This window comes from Oncorhynchus clarkii, chromosome 32 (genome assembly GCF_045791955.1).
Source record: "Oncorhynchus clarkii lewisi isolate Uvic-CL-2024 chromosome 32, UVic_Ocla_1.0, whole genome shotgun sequence".
In the NCBI taxonomy this organism is placed as follows: Eukaryota; Metazoa; Chordata; class Actinopteri; order Salmoniformes; family Salmonidae; genus Oncorhynchus; species Oncorhynchus clarkii.
This window is the reverse complement of record NC_092178.1, coordinates 15,153,490-15,171,160: the sequence shown is the minus strand read 5'-3', so window position 1 is coordinate 15,171,160 and position 17,671 is coordinate 15,153,490. Positions and strand designations below refer to the sequence as shown.

General features: G+C 42.3%; 1 protein-coding gene across 17 annotated transcripts in view; it reads left to right on the top strand.

Moving 5' to 3' along the window:
• Positions 1 to 2,430: 2,430 nt before the first annotated feature.
• Positions 2,431 to 17,671, top strand: part of LOC139392221 (nuclear transcription factor Y subunit gamma-like) — a 45,446-nt gene continuing 30,205 nt past the window's right edge. For 5 of the 17 annotated variants that reach the window (XM_071140035.1, XM_071140034.1, XM_071140044.1 and 2 more), the window contains exon 1: positions 2,431 to 2,559. In XM_071140035.1, the coding sequence (XP_070996136.1) occupies position 2,559 (1 nt within the window). In that variant the 5' untranslated portion in view covers positions 2,431 to 2,558. Of the gene's footprint in view, positions 2,560 to 10,313; positions 10,997 to 11,172; positions 11,388 to 17,671 lie in introns of those variants that run through there. The other 12 variants (XM_071140036.1, XM_071140040.1, XM_071140047.1 and 9 more) reach the window with 12 other exon arrangements.

Below are 17,671 nucleotides of genomic sequence, written 5' to 3'. Positions count from 1 at the left end.
TTTTTACATTAAACATTTTTTGATCAACTTACCACAAAATCATTTTGTTGATATAACTCTGAAAGTTGTGATAACACAAAGGACATTTTTTGTTGAGTTAGAGCAGTGGCAGACAAAGTGTTGGGGAAATAATTTGGGGACATCTTGTGGTCTTAATGTGAATTACGGGGGGAGACAGTTACCCCCCAGTACCCTACTACATAGAGCATGACTACGTGGAACACAAATACACATTATGGAACAGCACGGACACATGCATACAAAAACAAGATTATATACGCCGCACTATACACACATGTACACATTGATTTTGTGTTGTAGATATGTGGTAGTAGAGTAGGGGTCTGAAGGCACACACATCAAATCCAATTTTATTTGTCACATATGCCGAATACAACGGGTGTAGACCTTACCGTGAAATTCTTACAAGTCCTTTAACCAACAATGCAGTTCAAGAAATAGAGTTAAGAAAATATTTACAAAATATACTAAAGCGAAAAAACTAAAAAAAGTAACACAAGAAAATTTAACTTAATGTGAAATATGTTGTGAATGTATTGTACTATTTTTGAAATTGTATAACTGACTTAATGTTGTTGTCTTGGCAGCAGCTAATGGGGATTCATAATAAATTCGAATACCATAGACTTATGGACAGCACCAAGAAGGTTCCGAAATTATTCACACACCATTGGACACCCTTTTTTTAGGTATTGGGTTTGTAGGAGACTTAAGTGATTGTTTTGTTTGTTTGAATTTTGATTCTTTGACATACAGTGGGGAGAACAAGTATTCGATACACTGCCGATTTTGCAGGTTTTCCTACTTACAAAGCATGTAGAGGTCTGTAATTTTTATCATAGGTACACTTCAACTGTGAGAGACGGAATCTAAAACAAAAATCCAGAAAATCACATTATAGGATTTTTAAGTAATTAATTAGCATTTTATTGCATGACATAAGTATTTGATACATCACAAAAGCAGAACTTAATATTTGGTACAGAAACCTTTTTTTGCAATTACAGAGATCATATGTTTCCTGTAATTCTTGACCAGGTTTGCACACACTGCAGCAGGGATTTTGGCCCACTCCTCCATACAGACCTTCTCCAGATCCTTCAGGTTTCAGGGCTGTCGCTGGGCAACACAGACTTTCAGCTCCCTCCAAAGATTTTCTATTGGGTTCAGGTCTGGAGACTGGCAAGGCCACTCCAGGACCTTGAGATGCTTCTTACGGAGCCACTCCTTAGTTGCCCTTGCTGTGTGTTTCGGCTCGTTGTCATGCTGGAAGACCCAGCCACGACCCATCTTCAATGCTCTTACTGAGGGAAGGAGGTTGTTGGCCAAAATCTTGCGATACATGGCCCCATCCATCCTCCCCTCAATACGGTGCAGTCGTCCTGTCCCCTTTGCAGAAAAGCATCCCCAAAGAATGATGTTTCCACCTCCATGCTTCACAGATTGGGATGGTGTTCTTGGGGTTGTACTCATCCTTCTTCTTCCTCCAAACATGGCGGGTGGAGTTTAGACCAAAAAGCTCTATTTTTGTCTCATCAGACCACACGACCTTCTCCCATTCCTCCTCTGGATCATCCAGATGGTCATTGGCAAACTTCAGACGGGCCTGGACATGCGCTGGCTTGAGCAGGGGGATCTTGCGTGCGCTGCAGGATTTTAATCCATGACGGCGTAGTGTGTTACTAATGGTTTTCTTTGAGACTGTGGTCCCAGCTCTCCTCAGGTCATTGACCAGGTCCTGCCGTGTAGTTCTGGGCTGATCCCTCACCTCCCTCATGATCATTGATGCCCCACGAGGTGAGATCTTGCATGGAGCCCCAGATCGAGGAGGATTGCCCGTCATCTTGAACTTCTTCCATTTTCTAATAATTGCGCCAACAGTTGTTGCCTTCTCACCAAGCTGCTTACCTATTGTCCTGTAGCCCATCCCAGCCTTGTGCAGGTCTACAATTTTACCCCTGATGTCCTTACACAGCTCTCGGGTCTTGAGCATTGTGGAGAGGTTGGAGTTTGATTGAGTGTGTGGACAGGTGTCTTTTATACAGGTAACGAGTTTAAATAGGTGCAGTTAATACAGGTAATGAGTGGAGAACAGGAGGGCTTCTTAAAGAAAAACTAACAGGTCTGTGAGAGCCGGAATTCTTACTGGTTGGTAGGTGATCAAATACTTATGTCATGCAATACAATGCAAATTAATTACTTAAAAATCATACAATGTGATTTTCTAGATTTTTGTTTGAGATTCCGTCTCTCACAGTTGAAGTGTACCTATGATTAAAAAATTACCGACCTCTACATGCTTTGTAAGTAGGAAAACCTGCAAAATCGTCAGCGTATCAAATACTTGCTCTCCCCACTGTACTTCTTACTTCCCAGGCTCAGGATTTGATGTTCATTGACGTCAGTGCGCAATGTTGCCAACGTAGCACAGTTTCCGGTTCGAGCAGAAGTACGTGGCAGCCATCTTGTTTCCCGTTGCTACTGAAATAAAATAAATAATACGCTGAGCTGAACTTCACTGCGAACCCGTAAAACAAAGTGAGTAAAAATCAATTGATATACATGGTTAATGTCTATATGTGAAAGCATACTGTGTCGCTATGGAATTGGGGCTATAACTTTGCTAATTTCCAGTTGCTCGTCTTGTCCAATAGACGATTGTTTTGGAAGATGAACATAGGCGCCATTTCCCTCCCCGCTCTCTGAGCAGCTTATTGGTGGCCAGCTGAAAGTAACAGAGGCGTTTAAGAAACTACCACACTGAGTCCGCCATTTTGGCTCTTGTCTAAACTCTGCCTCGTACGACTGGCGATTTTTTGGTAGATCCCGAATGGCGTCAGTTTCACAACGAACTGAACCCTTAGAAACCTTGATTGGTGGAATCTAGTCCGAGGTTTGATTGGTCTGAAGGACAGATCCAAACGTAGTCTTTATTGGTTAGAGAGCCTTTCCCCAACTTTGCAAAGCTTTGTAAACTTTCCTTTGATTTATCGCTTCCTTTTGTTCAGTGGCGAATAAACAGTATCACAGGCCACTGTAGAGCGTATCATCGTCTTCCATGTCTCTCTTCCCTTGTCCAGGTTGCGCTTGTTATATGCTAGCTAACTGTTAGCTACCGGTGTCTCCCTACGTTTGACTAACAATAAATGATCACACCGTGTTACTGTCTAAGTTAACTAGTTAAGCTAAACAGCTGCTGGTTTAGCCAGCAGATCCGACCCGCTTTTGCTTCAACTGTAAGCAAGAGGTCGGGTCTGCTGTCTATCACTGGTTAGGATAGTTTTTGCTCATTCCAAAAATGATTTAGTTGGTTAATAATAGGTAGCTAACGTTAAATGTTTATCGTCAGTGTTGCATTTTGTTGGCTTGAACGAACCAAACTATTAGCTAGCTATGTACAAGAAGACACATTTGGGCCATCTACCGTTTATTAGCTAACGTAGTTTGTCTGAATACAGGCAGGAGGCTGAAGGCATCAATAAAGAACTCACTAAAATCTCAAATGACAACATACATCTTTCTCACATTTTGCTAATGCCCATTAAACCGAGATATGTATCATGCTCATTGTTTACATTCCAGTGTGTTGACTGACAGTTATTGTGAATCACATTATGTGCATTATGTGCTGACTCTTCAAATACTTGAGGACTTGAAGTCTGTGCCTTGTCCCCAGAGCAGCATGATAAACAGCATTTCCTGCTATCCTGCCAATGTATAATTGCTTCAAACTATGTGATGGAAAGAAAATTATTCCATGCAATACCTGTTTCAATATGCAATTTGGAGAGTACTGTAGCAGCCTATGTATTGTACAATCCAAAACTAACTATACTGAGCACAAATATAAATGCAACATGCAACTTTTAAAACGATTTTACTGAGTTACAGTTCATATAAGGAAATCAGTCAATTGAAATAAATTCATTAGGCCCTATTTTACAGATTTCACATAAGTAGGCAGGGGCGCAGCCATGGACGAGCCAGGCCCAGCCAGTCAGAATGTTTTTTTCTCCACAAACAGATAGATTCTCCTCAGTTTCATCAGCTGTCTGGGTGGCTGGTCTCAGACAATCCCACAGGTGAAGAAGCCAGATGTGGAGGTCCTGGGCTGGCGTGGCTGCACGTGGTTTGCGGTTATGAGGTCGGTTGGACGTACTGCCTAATTCTCTAAAACGAGGTTGGAGATGGCTTATGGTAGAGAAATAAACACTAAATTATTATGCAATAGTTCTGGTGGACATTCCTGCAGTCAGCATGCCAATTGCTCGCTCCCTCCCTCAACTTGAGACATCTGTGGCATTGTGTTGTGCCAAAACTGCACATTTTAGAGTGGCCTTTTATTGTCCCAGCACAAGGTGCGCCTGTGTAATGATCAGCTTCTTTATATGCCACACTTGTCAGGTGGCTGGATTATCTTTGCAAATGAGAAATGTTCACTAACAGGCATGTAAACAAATTTGAGCGGGATAAGCTGTGTGCGTATGTAATATTTCTGGGATCTTTTATTTCAGCTTGTGAAACATGGGACCAACACTTTACTTGTTGCTTTTTACATTTTTGTTCAGTGTCTAAGGACATTCCCTGGTTGACTATTAAGGGTACAATATTTGTTGGGCTATTTTACATGATTAGTTCATGTTCTCACCATCCACCAACTAGCCTAAATTCTCAATCTAGAGCAGGGGGTAAAGTAATTTCATGGCTATTACACCAAGCACAGCTCTATACAGGAAGGATCTGTTCTCTAAATGCAAACAGGAGCATATATTAAGGTGGTGCCTGAAACGGGTCTAAGAAAAGTATGCAGTATTTTACTGACGGTACAGTTCTGCCTAACCCATTCATGGATGCTAACTACCTTTAGTGCCTATTGACGATAGTATCTTCTGGCCGGGGAGTTTTGTTAAGGCCCTCTACGCTTGTTCTGAACTTTAAAATGTATCACTTGCTGTGCGGTTTTGGAAACATAAGGAACGTACGTATCTTTCATATCAGCTATAAATAATTATCAAAAATCAAACTTTAATTACTACACACCTTTTTTATAGGGTTAGTGTTCGCACACGGCCATATCTCCATATTATGGTGCTTGTTTACGGAAGACAGATGGAAGACAGGCCTCCCCACCTGTGCTAATTAGTTATCTATGTGTGCTTTGAACACCTGTGTGTAAGCTAACTGGGGAGGAAGTGTAGTTCTTCAACTGGAGGCACACACAGTATGGATCTGTTCAAAACTGCTAGAGTAGGTGTATCTTTGTTATTTCAAAGATTCTTTCTCTTTGTTATGAACAATAAGAGAGATATCAGCACATGTTTTTCAATAACTGTTTTGCAAGCAAGGATTATTGACATTTCTAAACGTTGAAACACAGGGTTGCAATTGTACTTCACATGCAGCTAACCGCTAAAAAAGGTTTTCGAGGGCTAAGTTCTGCCCTGCTTTTTCCTGCGTTGCTGCAGGTAGGCCCCCAACTATCACAGCAGCTGTTAGCTTCATAACTTTCAACTTGACCTTGATATCCAGTCTAAATGCACCATTACAATGTAATCAGAAAATGAACATGCATATTGTTAATTTATGCCCCATTACTAAATTATCAACATCTAGAATCAGTTTTTCCTTTTGAGCGCAGACAGGATTGAAGCCAGTGAGACTGTTTATCATCCAAATTTAGGATGGACAAACTGTGTGTAGCCCGTGTGTGTGTGCATGTTTTTTGTAGGTAAGCCTAGTTTATGCAGGTGTGTGCGTGCATGACTTAGCCCAGCAGCCCTGAGGGCTCTTTTCTGCTGTTTGTTTGTGAAAGTGATACCCCGGCTTGTGCGTGTTTGGCTCTAAACAGCGACTGTAAGCAAACATGTCCCAGGCACCAGCAGCACAAGTAATGGGAAGGTCTCTGCTGCAGAGTGACCTTGTCAGGTGTCCTCGTGGAGGAGGTTTGGGTGTAGAAGAGCCTGCCTGCACCGCCATAGATGGCTATCGCTGGAATGGAATAATCTATGTGCAGTCTAGCTGCTCTATAATCATTAACCAGCCTGCTACCAGCTCTACTCTGTTCCCAGCTCTACTCTGTTCCCCTGCTCTCGCTGTACCAAAATAGAAAAGGGAACATTGAGTCTCTCTCAATTCTATTTCAATTTAAGGGGCTTTATAGGCATGGGAAACATATGTTTACATTGCCAAAGCAAGTGAAATAGGTAATTTAAAAAAAAGTGAAATAAAATTGACAGTAAACATTACACTCACAAGTCCCAAAAGAATAAGTATGTCTATATACAGTGTTGTAATGATGTGCAAATAGTTACGAAAGGGAAAATAAACATAAATATAGGTTGTATTTACAGTGGTGTTTGTCACATCTTGCTGCTGAGATGGCACACTGTGGTATGGAAGTTTATCAAAATTGGATTTGATAAACTTTGGGTCTGTATGTAATCTGAGGAAAACGTGTGTCGACAATTAGAGGTCGACCGATTTATGATTTATGATTTTTCAACACCGATACCAATTATTGGAGGACCAAAAAAGCCGATACCGATTAATCGGCCAATTTTAATAAATAAATAAAATAAATGTATTTGTAATAATGACAATTACAACTATACTGAATGAACACTTTTAACTTAATATAATACATCAATAAAATCAATTTAGCTTCAAGTAAATAATGAAACATGTTCAATTTGGTTTAAATAATGCAAAAACAAAGTGTTGGAGAAGAACGTAAAAGTGCAATATGTGCCGTGTAAGAAAGCTACTGTTTCAGTCCTTGCTCAGAACATGAGAACATATGAAAGCTGGTGGTTCCTTTTAACATGAGTCTTCAATATTCCCAGGTAAGAAGTTTTAGGTTGTCGTTATTATAGGACTATTTCCCTCTATACCATTTGTATTTCATTAACCTTTGACTATTGGATGTTCTTATAAGCACTTTAGTATTGCCAGTGTAACAGTATAGCTTCCGTCCCTCTCCTCGCTCCTCCCTGGGCTCGAACCAGGAACACAACGACAACAGCCACCCTCGAAGCAGCGTTACCCATGCAGAGCAAGGGAAACAACCACCCCAAGGTTCAGAGCGAGTGAAGTTTGAAACGCTATTAGTGCGCGCTAACTAGCTGACGCACAACGAAGAGCTGCTGGCAAAACGCACGAAAGTGCTGTTTGAATGAATGTTTACGCGCCTGCTTCTGCCTACCACCGCTCAGTCAGATACTTAGATACTTGTATGCTTAGTCAGATTATATGCAACACAGGACACTTTAGATAATATCTAGTAATATCATCAACCATGTGTAGTTAACTAGTGATTATGATTGATTGTTTTTATAAGATAAGTTTAATGCTAGCTAGCAACTTCCCTTGGCTTACTGCATTTGCGTAACAGGCAGTCAGTCTCCTTGTGGAGTGCAACGAGAGAGAGGCAGGTCGTTATTGCGTTGGACTAGTTAACTGTAAGGTTGCAAGATTGGATCCAACGAGCTGACAAGGTGAAAATCTGTCTTTCTGCCCCTGAACGAGGCAGTTAACCCACTGCTCCTAGGCCGTCATTGAAAATAAGAATGTGTTCTTAACTGACTTGCCTTTATTTAATCTTTATTTAACTAGGCGTAAAAAAAATTAAAAAACGGCAAATCGCCACCCAAAAATACTGATTTCCGATTGTTATGAAAACTTGAAATCGGCCCCAATTAATCGGCCATTCCGATTAATCGGTCAACCTCTAATTTATATGTACATATTCCTATTCCATCCCTTTACATTTGTGTGAATAAGATAGCTGTTGTGGAACTGTTAGATTACTTGTTAGATATTACTGCACTGTGAGAACTAGAAGCACAAGCATTTTGCTACACTCGCATTAACATCTGCTAACCATGTGTATGTGACCAATAACATTTTATTTGATCTATAGCATTTCTTAATATTATTCAGTTCCTTTGGCTTTGATGCCTCGTGATTGAGCATAGTAGAGTGATTTTGCTGTGATCTGATAGGGTTGTCAGTGGACTGACTGAATGCTCTAAGAGACTCTGGGTTGAGGTCAGTGATAAAGTAGTCTACAGTACTACTGCCAAGAGATCAGCTATATGTGTACCTACCATAGGAGTCCCCTCCGAAGCCTACCATTGACAATGTACATACCCAGATTCCGACAGAGCTGCAGGAGTTGTGACCTGTTTATGTTGGTTATGTTGTCGTAGTTTTGTATAGGGGGGCATATGGGGGAGGGAATGCTGTTACCTCCAGGTAGGTGTTTGTGCCCCTGTGTGCTGAGGGTTCTTGTCCAGTTCTGGCATGAAGGTCGCCATAGACTAGTACATGTCCCTGGGCCTGGAAATTGTTGATCTCCCCCTATGGGGATTCTACTGGTGGTATGTAGGTAGCACACAGACATTTTTTTCTCTGTTGAAATTATTTCCTTATTTAGTTCTAGCCAGATGTAAATTGTTCCTGTTTTGACTAATTTTAATAGAATGGGTTAGGTGTGTTCTATACCAAATTAGCATACCCCCTGAGTCCCTTCCCCGTTTCACACCTGGTAGTTTGGATGGGACTACCAGCTCTCTGTAACCTAGAGGGCAACCAGTGGGTCTGTCTCCTTTATACCATGTTTCTTGTTGGATGACAATGTCTGTATTTCCAATTGCTTTGATGAAGTCTGGATTCCTGCTCTTTAGGCCAAAGGCAGATGACCTCAGACCTGGGATATTCCAGGATGAGATAATAAAGACTTTGTTTTCCATAGTGTCTAGTGTTGTTTTATGGTGTCTGTCCCTCCTCTCTCACTCTCTGTCCCTCCTCGCTCTCTGTCCCTCCTCTCTCACTCTCTGTCCATATTCTCTTTCGCTCTCTGGCAATCCTCTTTGTCCCACCTCACTCACTCTGTCATCCTCTCTCTGTCCCTCCTCGCTCTCTGTCCCTCCTCTTTCTTGCTCTCTGTCCCTCTTTCTCGCTCTCTGTCCCTCCTCGCTCTCTGTCCATCCTCTTTGTCCCCCCTCACTCGCTCTCTGTCATCCTCTCTCTGTCCCTCCTCACTCGCTGTCCCTCCTCTTTCTCACTCTCTGTCCCTCCTCACTCTGTCCCTCTCTCTCATCCTGTAACAGCTCTCTCCTTTCTGTCCTTCTCCATCCTTTTGGCTCTCCCTCCCCCCGGTTTGTTCAGTGACGGAGCAGGTTTGTGTTCTATCTCTCTGGCTTGTTGTTTCTCGGTACAGTGGGGGATTTGCATTAGTAATATGCAGGATAAGCCTCAGGTCATTCCACCATCATCTATGCAGACTGCCAGCTAAAAGCAACTCTCAGTAAATTGCTTTGTCCCCTCTCACCTAAATCTCTCACTTCAGTACACTTCAATGCCAGGACATTACGTTTCCTTAATCTGTTGCTAGACAGATCTTTAGACATGCAGTTCTCCAAACACTGTTATGGATCCCAAATGGCACCCTATTCCTGTAGTGCCTTACTTTTGACAAGAGCAACCCATGCATGCGTGTGCTCATCCTAATGTAAACGTCAGTGCGTAGAACAGCATGGCTGAATGTCCGTTTAACCCATGGCGAGATAACAGCAGGGCATTTATATGACATTGCTGAAATGGTTTTATGATTACATTTTAATTGTAGAACGAGAACTGTCTGGGAGCATAGTTTTAGGGCCAATACAACAATAGTTGTTTATTGACATTGTCCTATGTCTTGTCCACCCACAAACATGAACTCAATTTGTTGAGGTGCCTTTTTTGGCCTGATTTGATCAGCTACCTTTGTAGAATTGGAAATGCACTTAAAATGATTTTTGAAGACCTTTTTTTTTTGGTCTTGAAAAAAAAAAAGTTTTACTAAATACCTTTTGTTCATTAGTAGGTTAGATATTTCATTTATCTCTTTCTAAATCTGGATCTTACTATCAGATAAACTAGTTCATTCTCATGTATTTAGTTGTGTTATTATTCTAGTACATTTTTAGTGAATGAAATATGGACTTCAATGAAGGTGTTTTATTAGCACTAACACAGACTACAATATTTGTAGATTGTCTGGATGTTATCTTTCTACCTACTGTGACAGAGGAAGGATGTGTGACAGAGGAAGGATGTGTGACAGAGGAAGGACAAGCGTGTGCTTGTGGACTTGCACGCATGCCTGTGAACACGTAGATCACAGCACGTCTGCTCAATATGCCTTTGCTCTTTAAATCATGTGGCTGCAACATGCGGCATCCATTCTGACACTCCCCTCAGCCAATCAGGGGCATCAGGGTTGCTTGCATCACTGGCCATTCAACCAGTCATGGCCGCAGGGAGGCGGGACTCGGGGAGACATTTAGTTTGACATTGTAAATAAGCAGGGAACAGTTGTCAGAGAGCAGCCAGTGGTTCCTTTCTTCTCCGTACAGCCATGAGAAACGCAAGATCAGCCGGAGGACACGGAATGCAGAGGCAAGCTACCACCACCACTTCCTCAATCAGTCCCTGACTCGCTTTGTTAGAACTTTCTTTGTCTTTTGTCTGGTTCTTCTTTCTCTCTCTTCCTCTTTTCTTTCCCTGACCCCTATCCTGCAGCTCAAGGTAACTTAAAACAGGAAGTTGGCTGTCGGTGAAAGGGGGTTGGGTGTAGAAAGGAGGGGGTAGGGCGGGGGAAGTGTCAGAGCCGACGAGCGGGTGGCTCGGCCAATAGTGCAGGAGGGCTCTCTACTTTCATTCGGGAAAGGCTGAGAGCGGGGCAGAAGCCTGGCCAGGGTCTGAGTATCATGTAGCAGGCTAGATTGATTACTTTTGAATGTTAAAAGGAAAGGAGGCAAGGAGGAGATTTGTCTGGGAGTCGAGTGCTGCTGTACCGCTGCCACTTTGATCTCTTTCGGCTATCTTTTTTTTCTTTTTGTCCTTCACTGTGCTGAGGCAGGGGTCAACTGAAAGACAAACGTGTGGGTCGCTGGCTGGAGAAAGAGATGGAACAAGTGATAAGGAGAGGGTGAGAGAGCGGGAGGGAGATGCTCGGGGTGGGGGGGGGTTGGTCAGAGGAGAAACAGGAGAGAGGGGTGTGTGTTTAGGAAAGGGGGGTGGGAGGGGGGCCGGAGAAGAATGAGTTGAGGGGGAGGGGTAGAAGAAGGTGGGGGTGGTGAACGCTCTTCTCTGTCTGTTGGGCAGGCTGTAAGGTTTTGCGGAGGATGGGCGGACTGTGTTTTGTCTGTTCCTGGGACCGGCGCCTGAGGAAGTGAAATGCTACAGAGATTTTCTGTGTTAGCCAGCCCCCCCCTCCTCTTGCCTCTCAACGAGACTTCTACAGTACAGAGTAGAGAGTACAGCCTCTCTCTCCCTTTCCTGCTCTCCTTCAGCCAACTACACAGAATGATGGGCACAGGGTAAGTGTGACCAACCACACACACACTAGACCTGTCTGTGTTGTAGATCGCTGCTGGATTCCTCTACTCATGTGTGCTTTCTCTTCTCCTCTTTCTCTCGCTCTTTCGCTTTCTCTCGCTCTTTCTCTTTCGCTCTGTTTCTTCTCTGTCTCTCTGCAGAGATGGGATGCGCTCTCTGCCCTCACTACTCCTCTTCTCTGTCGTCCTCTACTTTTCTCCTTGGGAGAAATCTGAATGTGTGTGTGTCTTTAAAAAAAAAAACTATTTTTGCAACTAACAGCAGTCACCCATGTCCTTCAATTGGCACTCCAGGACAGGATCTGTGTTGTTGACATCTTTAGTTTGCATTTTGCAGAATGTCACTCCTTGAGTCATGTTAATGTTTTTCTATGAAAACTACAATGTAGGCTGTTAATATGGATGACAAGTTCTATTGAATTAGACTGGTTGTTCTGTTGACCAGCACTGGTTGGTGTTTGTTTGCGACCCTGCTTCTGCTGTGTTTTGACTTTGGACTTTTAAGCAGGACGTTAGCAGCAGTTAGTTTGTCTCTCTGGGCTGTGTTGGTTATTGACTCTCTGTAGCGCTGTGGTTGGACTGCACAGCGCTGTGCTCGCAGACAGACAGACTTCAAAGTCATTCAGGATGGTCACGATTGTACTGCTGTGACTGCGGTCCATGGCCCGTCCCAAAGCCTGGTCCTTGGAGTGTTGTTTACACTCGCCTGACAGTGATGCAGAGGGCAAGATGGCGCTGAGCTCGCTACAGCATGTTTAGGGGACGAATTTGAGACCTTGTAGTTGGGTTGTGTCGGGGCCGCTGCAATGACGATGGCAATTGACAGCTTTAGGGACAGACCACAGGTTTTTGATGTGTGATCTCTTTAGATGCAATCTATATATCATCTCTAGCTCTGTTCTGCCTCCCCTTCTCCCTAATTGAAAGTTTCCATCGGTGCCACCTTTCTCTCTCTCTCTGACAGAAAGTTCCGTTGGGGAGAGGGATGACTAAAAATAACTCCAGTGACCACACAGCTATTGTGTGCCTTATTCCTTTGCCCTTGCAGGCAGCCTTGTTTTGAGTGTGTAAGTCACGGTGTGTGTTTCACGGTGTGTGTTGTCAACACATGAGCCAAACTACCAGATAAAGTTTGGTGTTCTGTTATTGAGGCTGATATGCAGCTAGCGGCTGGGCCTAGTGTTGGATGAAGCTGTCACAGGAATGTGCGACTGGCTCCTGCAGTCTTTTAGTCAGCATAGAGAAGGAGACCGGCAGAGAGAGAGAGAGAGAGAGAGAGATGAAAGGACAGTGAGGGACGAGGGACATAGGAATAAGGGACTGCTAACAGAGATGTCTTTGTGCTCAAAGGAAGACCCCCCTCGGGAAGAAGTGAAGAAAAATAGAAACCATTGTGTTGCGTGTGCAAGTGCTGCAGTGAAAGTTGAAAAACCTGTCCTCTCTTTCCCCTCTCGCTCTCTTCCCTCCCTCCCGCTCTCTCTCTTCCCTCCTCCCTCTCTGGTTTCTCTCTCTCCTCTGTTGAATGACCTTGGGAGATCAGAGCTGAGCGAGTGCTTCCTATAGCTGGTTTGAAGCAGAACCAAGGGCAACGTTAACAGGGCCAGGTGGACAGACTGCTTTGACACGGGTCAGGGCAAGCACAAATTTCAAGTACAAAATCGACCATCGACGGATCAAACATATGCATGCAATTCTAGCTGTGTATTCTGGGTTAATCTGTAATTCACTGACTGGCTGAGAATGAGAACCATCTCCTTGTTTTTGTTGTGCTTGAGTAGATTGTTTACCCAGCACATTGCAACACTGCCAATTTCTGTTCCCTATTTTTTATTTTTTGGGGGGGGGGGGGGGGATTTTCATATTGTTTCTGTACCATACCAGGTATACGGTATTACTGAATGTGCATACAAGGAGCGCTATTTCTAAAAAATAAAATAAAACCCTTTAGATTATTTTTTATAAAAATGTTGACGCACAAAACAATTTAGACACCAGGGAAGTTGATCCAGGAGGGAATTGAATGTCTCTGCTGTGACCAAGAAGCTTGGTCTTGATATCTAGCCACTTAGCTAACAAGTTAGCAAACCAAATGCATAGCTGGAGTCTTGAGCTGGATATAATTATTTGACACGTTAGATTTCTTATAGTTCTGCTTAACTTATAGTTCTAAGCAGTGGCATAATAGCACACAACCCTGCAAGCCCCTGGGAGGTGGCATTTTGTCGTTATATGGTATAAACAGTATATTACCCCCACGCTATTGGGTTTTCACTTCTGCCCCGAATGAATATATCTAGTTGTTTTGAGTTTGGTATGCCGCTGCCGCTATGCCCATAATAGGCCCCCTAGGATTCAACAATGATTGTTTTTTTCTTTTCAGTTTCTCTTCACTCAGTTCCAATTTTTCCCATTACTTTATTTAGAGATGTTCACGCTTGTCCTACACTGGTTTCTCCCCATACTGATTTTAATTTGAGTACAACTGGATAGAGCAGCTATACTGAGCTTCCAATGTCAATTCATAACGGGAAAATAAAAAAAGCATGACATTTTGTGTTTTTTCAGGATTTAAATTCTGACAAAGTACCTGTTTTGGATCAATTACGCCCTAAAAAACACAGAATTTGACTTCGGCTTGTCACGATACCACCATTTTACAAACGATACCAGGCCAAGTATCACGATACCAAGTTGTATCGCGATATCACGGTGGGGGAAAAAACTGTGACCTAGCGTCCTGTTTGACCCGTCCCCCGGATACTTGTTCTCTAAAAATCTGTCACTGCAATTCACACATTGAATTTAACTGTTCACTGTTTAATAGAATACGGCATAGAATGGCTGATTTGCTCATATTTGCAAAGACCTACCTGTGATTTGGCTTGAGGAATGGGAGGGAGGAATATACATCAGTGGAGGCTGCTGAAGGGAGGACGGCTCATAAGAATGGCGCAAATGAAATGGCATGATACCATTCCACTCATTCCGTAACAGCCATTACCACGAGCCAGTCCTCCCAAATTAAGGTGCCACCAACCTCCTGTGATATACATGCGTAATGATCGGCATGTCATAGTCAGTAAGAGGAAAACACTGCATGGAACCTTCTTTACTTTCCAGTTAACACACACACTCTCCCTTCCTCACACACTTGCTCCCTCCCTCACCCTCATAAACACACACACCGCTCTCGCTCTCCCACAACACACTGCTCCCAACTTTTAAAATGTTAGGCACCAGACAGAATTTAAGGAGCACCAGAAATAAATGGATATTTGATATAGTTTAGGTCTCTATGAATCCTACTTGTGCCAATAACATTTGCCTAAACGAACTGTGAAGTTACCATGTCTTTAGCTAGTTAGGTAACATGATTGACAAACGTTGTCTTATCAAACCAATAAGTAGTGACCCGAGATTAGTTTAAAATGGCCCGTAACATGGTTTGTAAAATTATATAAAATGCGCTCCACTAGAAAATAAAAAAAGGCATATCCGGTAATATGGGTCATAGGTTAACCGTTTAGGCTAGAGACAAAACCTCCGGTAATATCAAATCCCCGAGCTGACAAGGTACAAATCTGTCGTTCTGCCCCTGAACAGGCAGTTAATCCACTGTTCCTAGGCCGTCATTAAAAATAAGAATTTGTTCTTAACTGACTTGCCTAGTTAAATAAAGGTAAAAAAAAACAAAAAACAAATATGGGTCATTTTTTAACCGTTTAGGCTAGAGGTCGACCGATTTATGATTTTTCAGCGCCGATTCCGATTATTGGGGGACCAAAAAAGTCGATACCAATTAATCGATAGTTTTTAGTGTTATTTATTTGTATTTATTTGTAATAAAATAGGTGTTCATTCAGTATTGTTATAATTATCATTAACTTAATATAATACGTCAATAAAATCAATTTAGCCTCAAATAAATAATGAAACATGTTCAATTTGGTTTAAATAATGCAAAAACAAAGTGTTGGAGAAGAAAGTAAAAGTGCAATATGTGCCATGTAAGAAAGCTAACGTTTAAGGTCCTTGCTCAGAACATGAGAACATATAAAAGCTGGTGGTTCCTTTTAACATGAGTCTTCAATATTCCCAGGTAAAGAAGTTTTAGGTTGTAGTTATTATAGGAATTATAGGACTATTTCTCTCTATACCATTTGTATTTCATTAACCTTTGACTATTGGATGTTCTTATAGGCACTTTAGTATTGCCAGTGTAACAGTATAGCTTCCGTCCCTCTCCTCGCTCCTCCCTGGGCTCGAACCAGGAACACAACGACAACAGCCACCCTCGAAGCAGCGTTACCCATGCAGAGCAAGTGGAACAACCACTCCAAGTCTCAGAGCGAGTGACGTTTGAAACGCTATTAGCGCGCACCCCGCTAACTAGCTAGCCATTTCACATCGGTTACACCAGCCTAATCTCGGGAGTTGATAGGCATGAAGTCATAAACAGTGCAATGCTTGACACACAGTAAAGAGCTGCTGGCAAAACGCACAAAAGTGCTGTTTGAATGAATGCTTACGAGCCTGCTGCTGCCTACCACCGCTCAGTCAGTCTGCTCTATCAAATCATAGACTTAGTTATAACATAATAACACACAGGAATACGAGCCTTAGGTCATTAATATGGTTGAATCCGGAAACTATCATCTCGAAAACAAGACGTTTACTCTTTCAGTGAAATTTGGAACCGTTCCGTATTTTGTCTAAGGGGTGGCATCCATTAGTCTAAATATTCCTGTTACATTGCACAACCTTCAATGTTATGTCATAATTACGTAAAATTCTGGCAAATTAGGCGGCCCAAACTGTTGCATATACCCTGACTCTGCGTGCAATGAACGCAAGAGAAGTGACAATTTCACCTGGTTAATATTTCCTGCTAACCTGGACCTTTCTTTTAGCTAAATATGCAGGTTTAAAAATATATACTTCTGTGTATTGATTTTAAGAAAGGCATTGATGTTCATGGTTAAGTACACATTGGAGTAACAATACGCACCGCATCGATTATATGCAACGCAGGACACGCTAGACACATGGTTGATGATATTACTAGTTTAACTAGTGATTATGATTGATTGATTGTTTTTTTTTATAAGATAAGTTTAATGCTAGCTAGCAACTTACCTTGGCTTACTGCATTCGCCTAACAGGCAGTCTCCTTGTGGAGTGCAATGAGAGACACATGGTTAGAGCGTTGGACTAGTTAACTGTAAGGTTGCAAGATTGATTCCCCCGAGCTGACATGGTGAAAATCTGTCATTCTGCCCCTGAACAAGGCAGTTAACCCACCGTTCCTAGGCCGTCATTGAAAATAAGAATGTGTTCTTAACTGACTTGCTTAGTTAAATAAAGATTAAATAAAGGTGTAAAAAAATATATATCTAAAAAAAAAAACGGCATTCAAAAATACTGATTTCCGATTGTTATGAAAACTTGAAATCGGCCCTAATTAATCGGCCATTCCGATTAATCGGTTGACCTCTAGTTTAGGCTAGAGACAAGACCTCCTGTAATATGGGTCATTTTTTAACCGTTTAGGCTAGAGACAAGACCTCCGGTAATATGGGTTATTTTTTAAACCGTTTAGGCTAGAAACAAGACCTCCGGTAATATGGGTCATTTTTTTACCGTTTAGGCTAGAGACACGACCTCCGGTAATATGGTCCATTTTTTAACTGTTTAGGCTAGAGACAAGACCTCCGGTAATATGGGCCATTTTTTAACTGTTTAGGCTAGAAAAAAGACCTCCGGTAATATGACCCGTTTAGGCTAGAAACAAGACCTCCGTAATATGGGCCATTTTTTAACTGTTTAGGCTAGAGACAAGACCTCCGGTAATATGGGCCATTTTTTAACTGTTTAGGCTAGAGACAAGACCTCCGGTAATTTGGGCCATTTTTTAACTGTTTAGGCTAGAGACAAGACCTCCGGTAATATGGGCCATTTTTTAACTGTTTAGGCTAGAGACAAGACCTCCGGTAATATGGGCCATTTTTTAACTGTTTAGGCTAGAGACAAGACCTCCGGTAATATGGGCCATTTTTTAACTGTTTAGGCTAGAGACAAGACCTCCGGTAATATGGGCCATTTTTTAACTGTTTAGGCTAGAGACAAGACCTCCGGTAATATGGGCCATTTTTTAACTGTTTAGGCTAGAGACAAGACCTCCGGTAATATGGGCCATTTTTTAACTGTTTAGGCTAGAGACAAGACCTCCGGTAATATGGGCCATTTTTTAACTGTTTAGGCTAGAA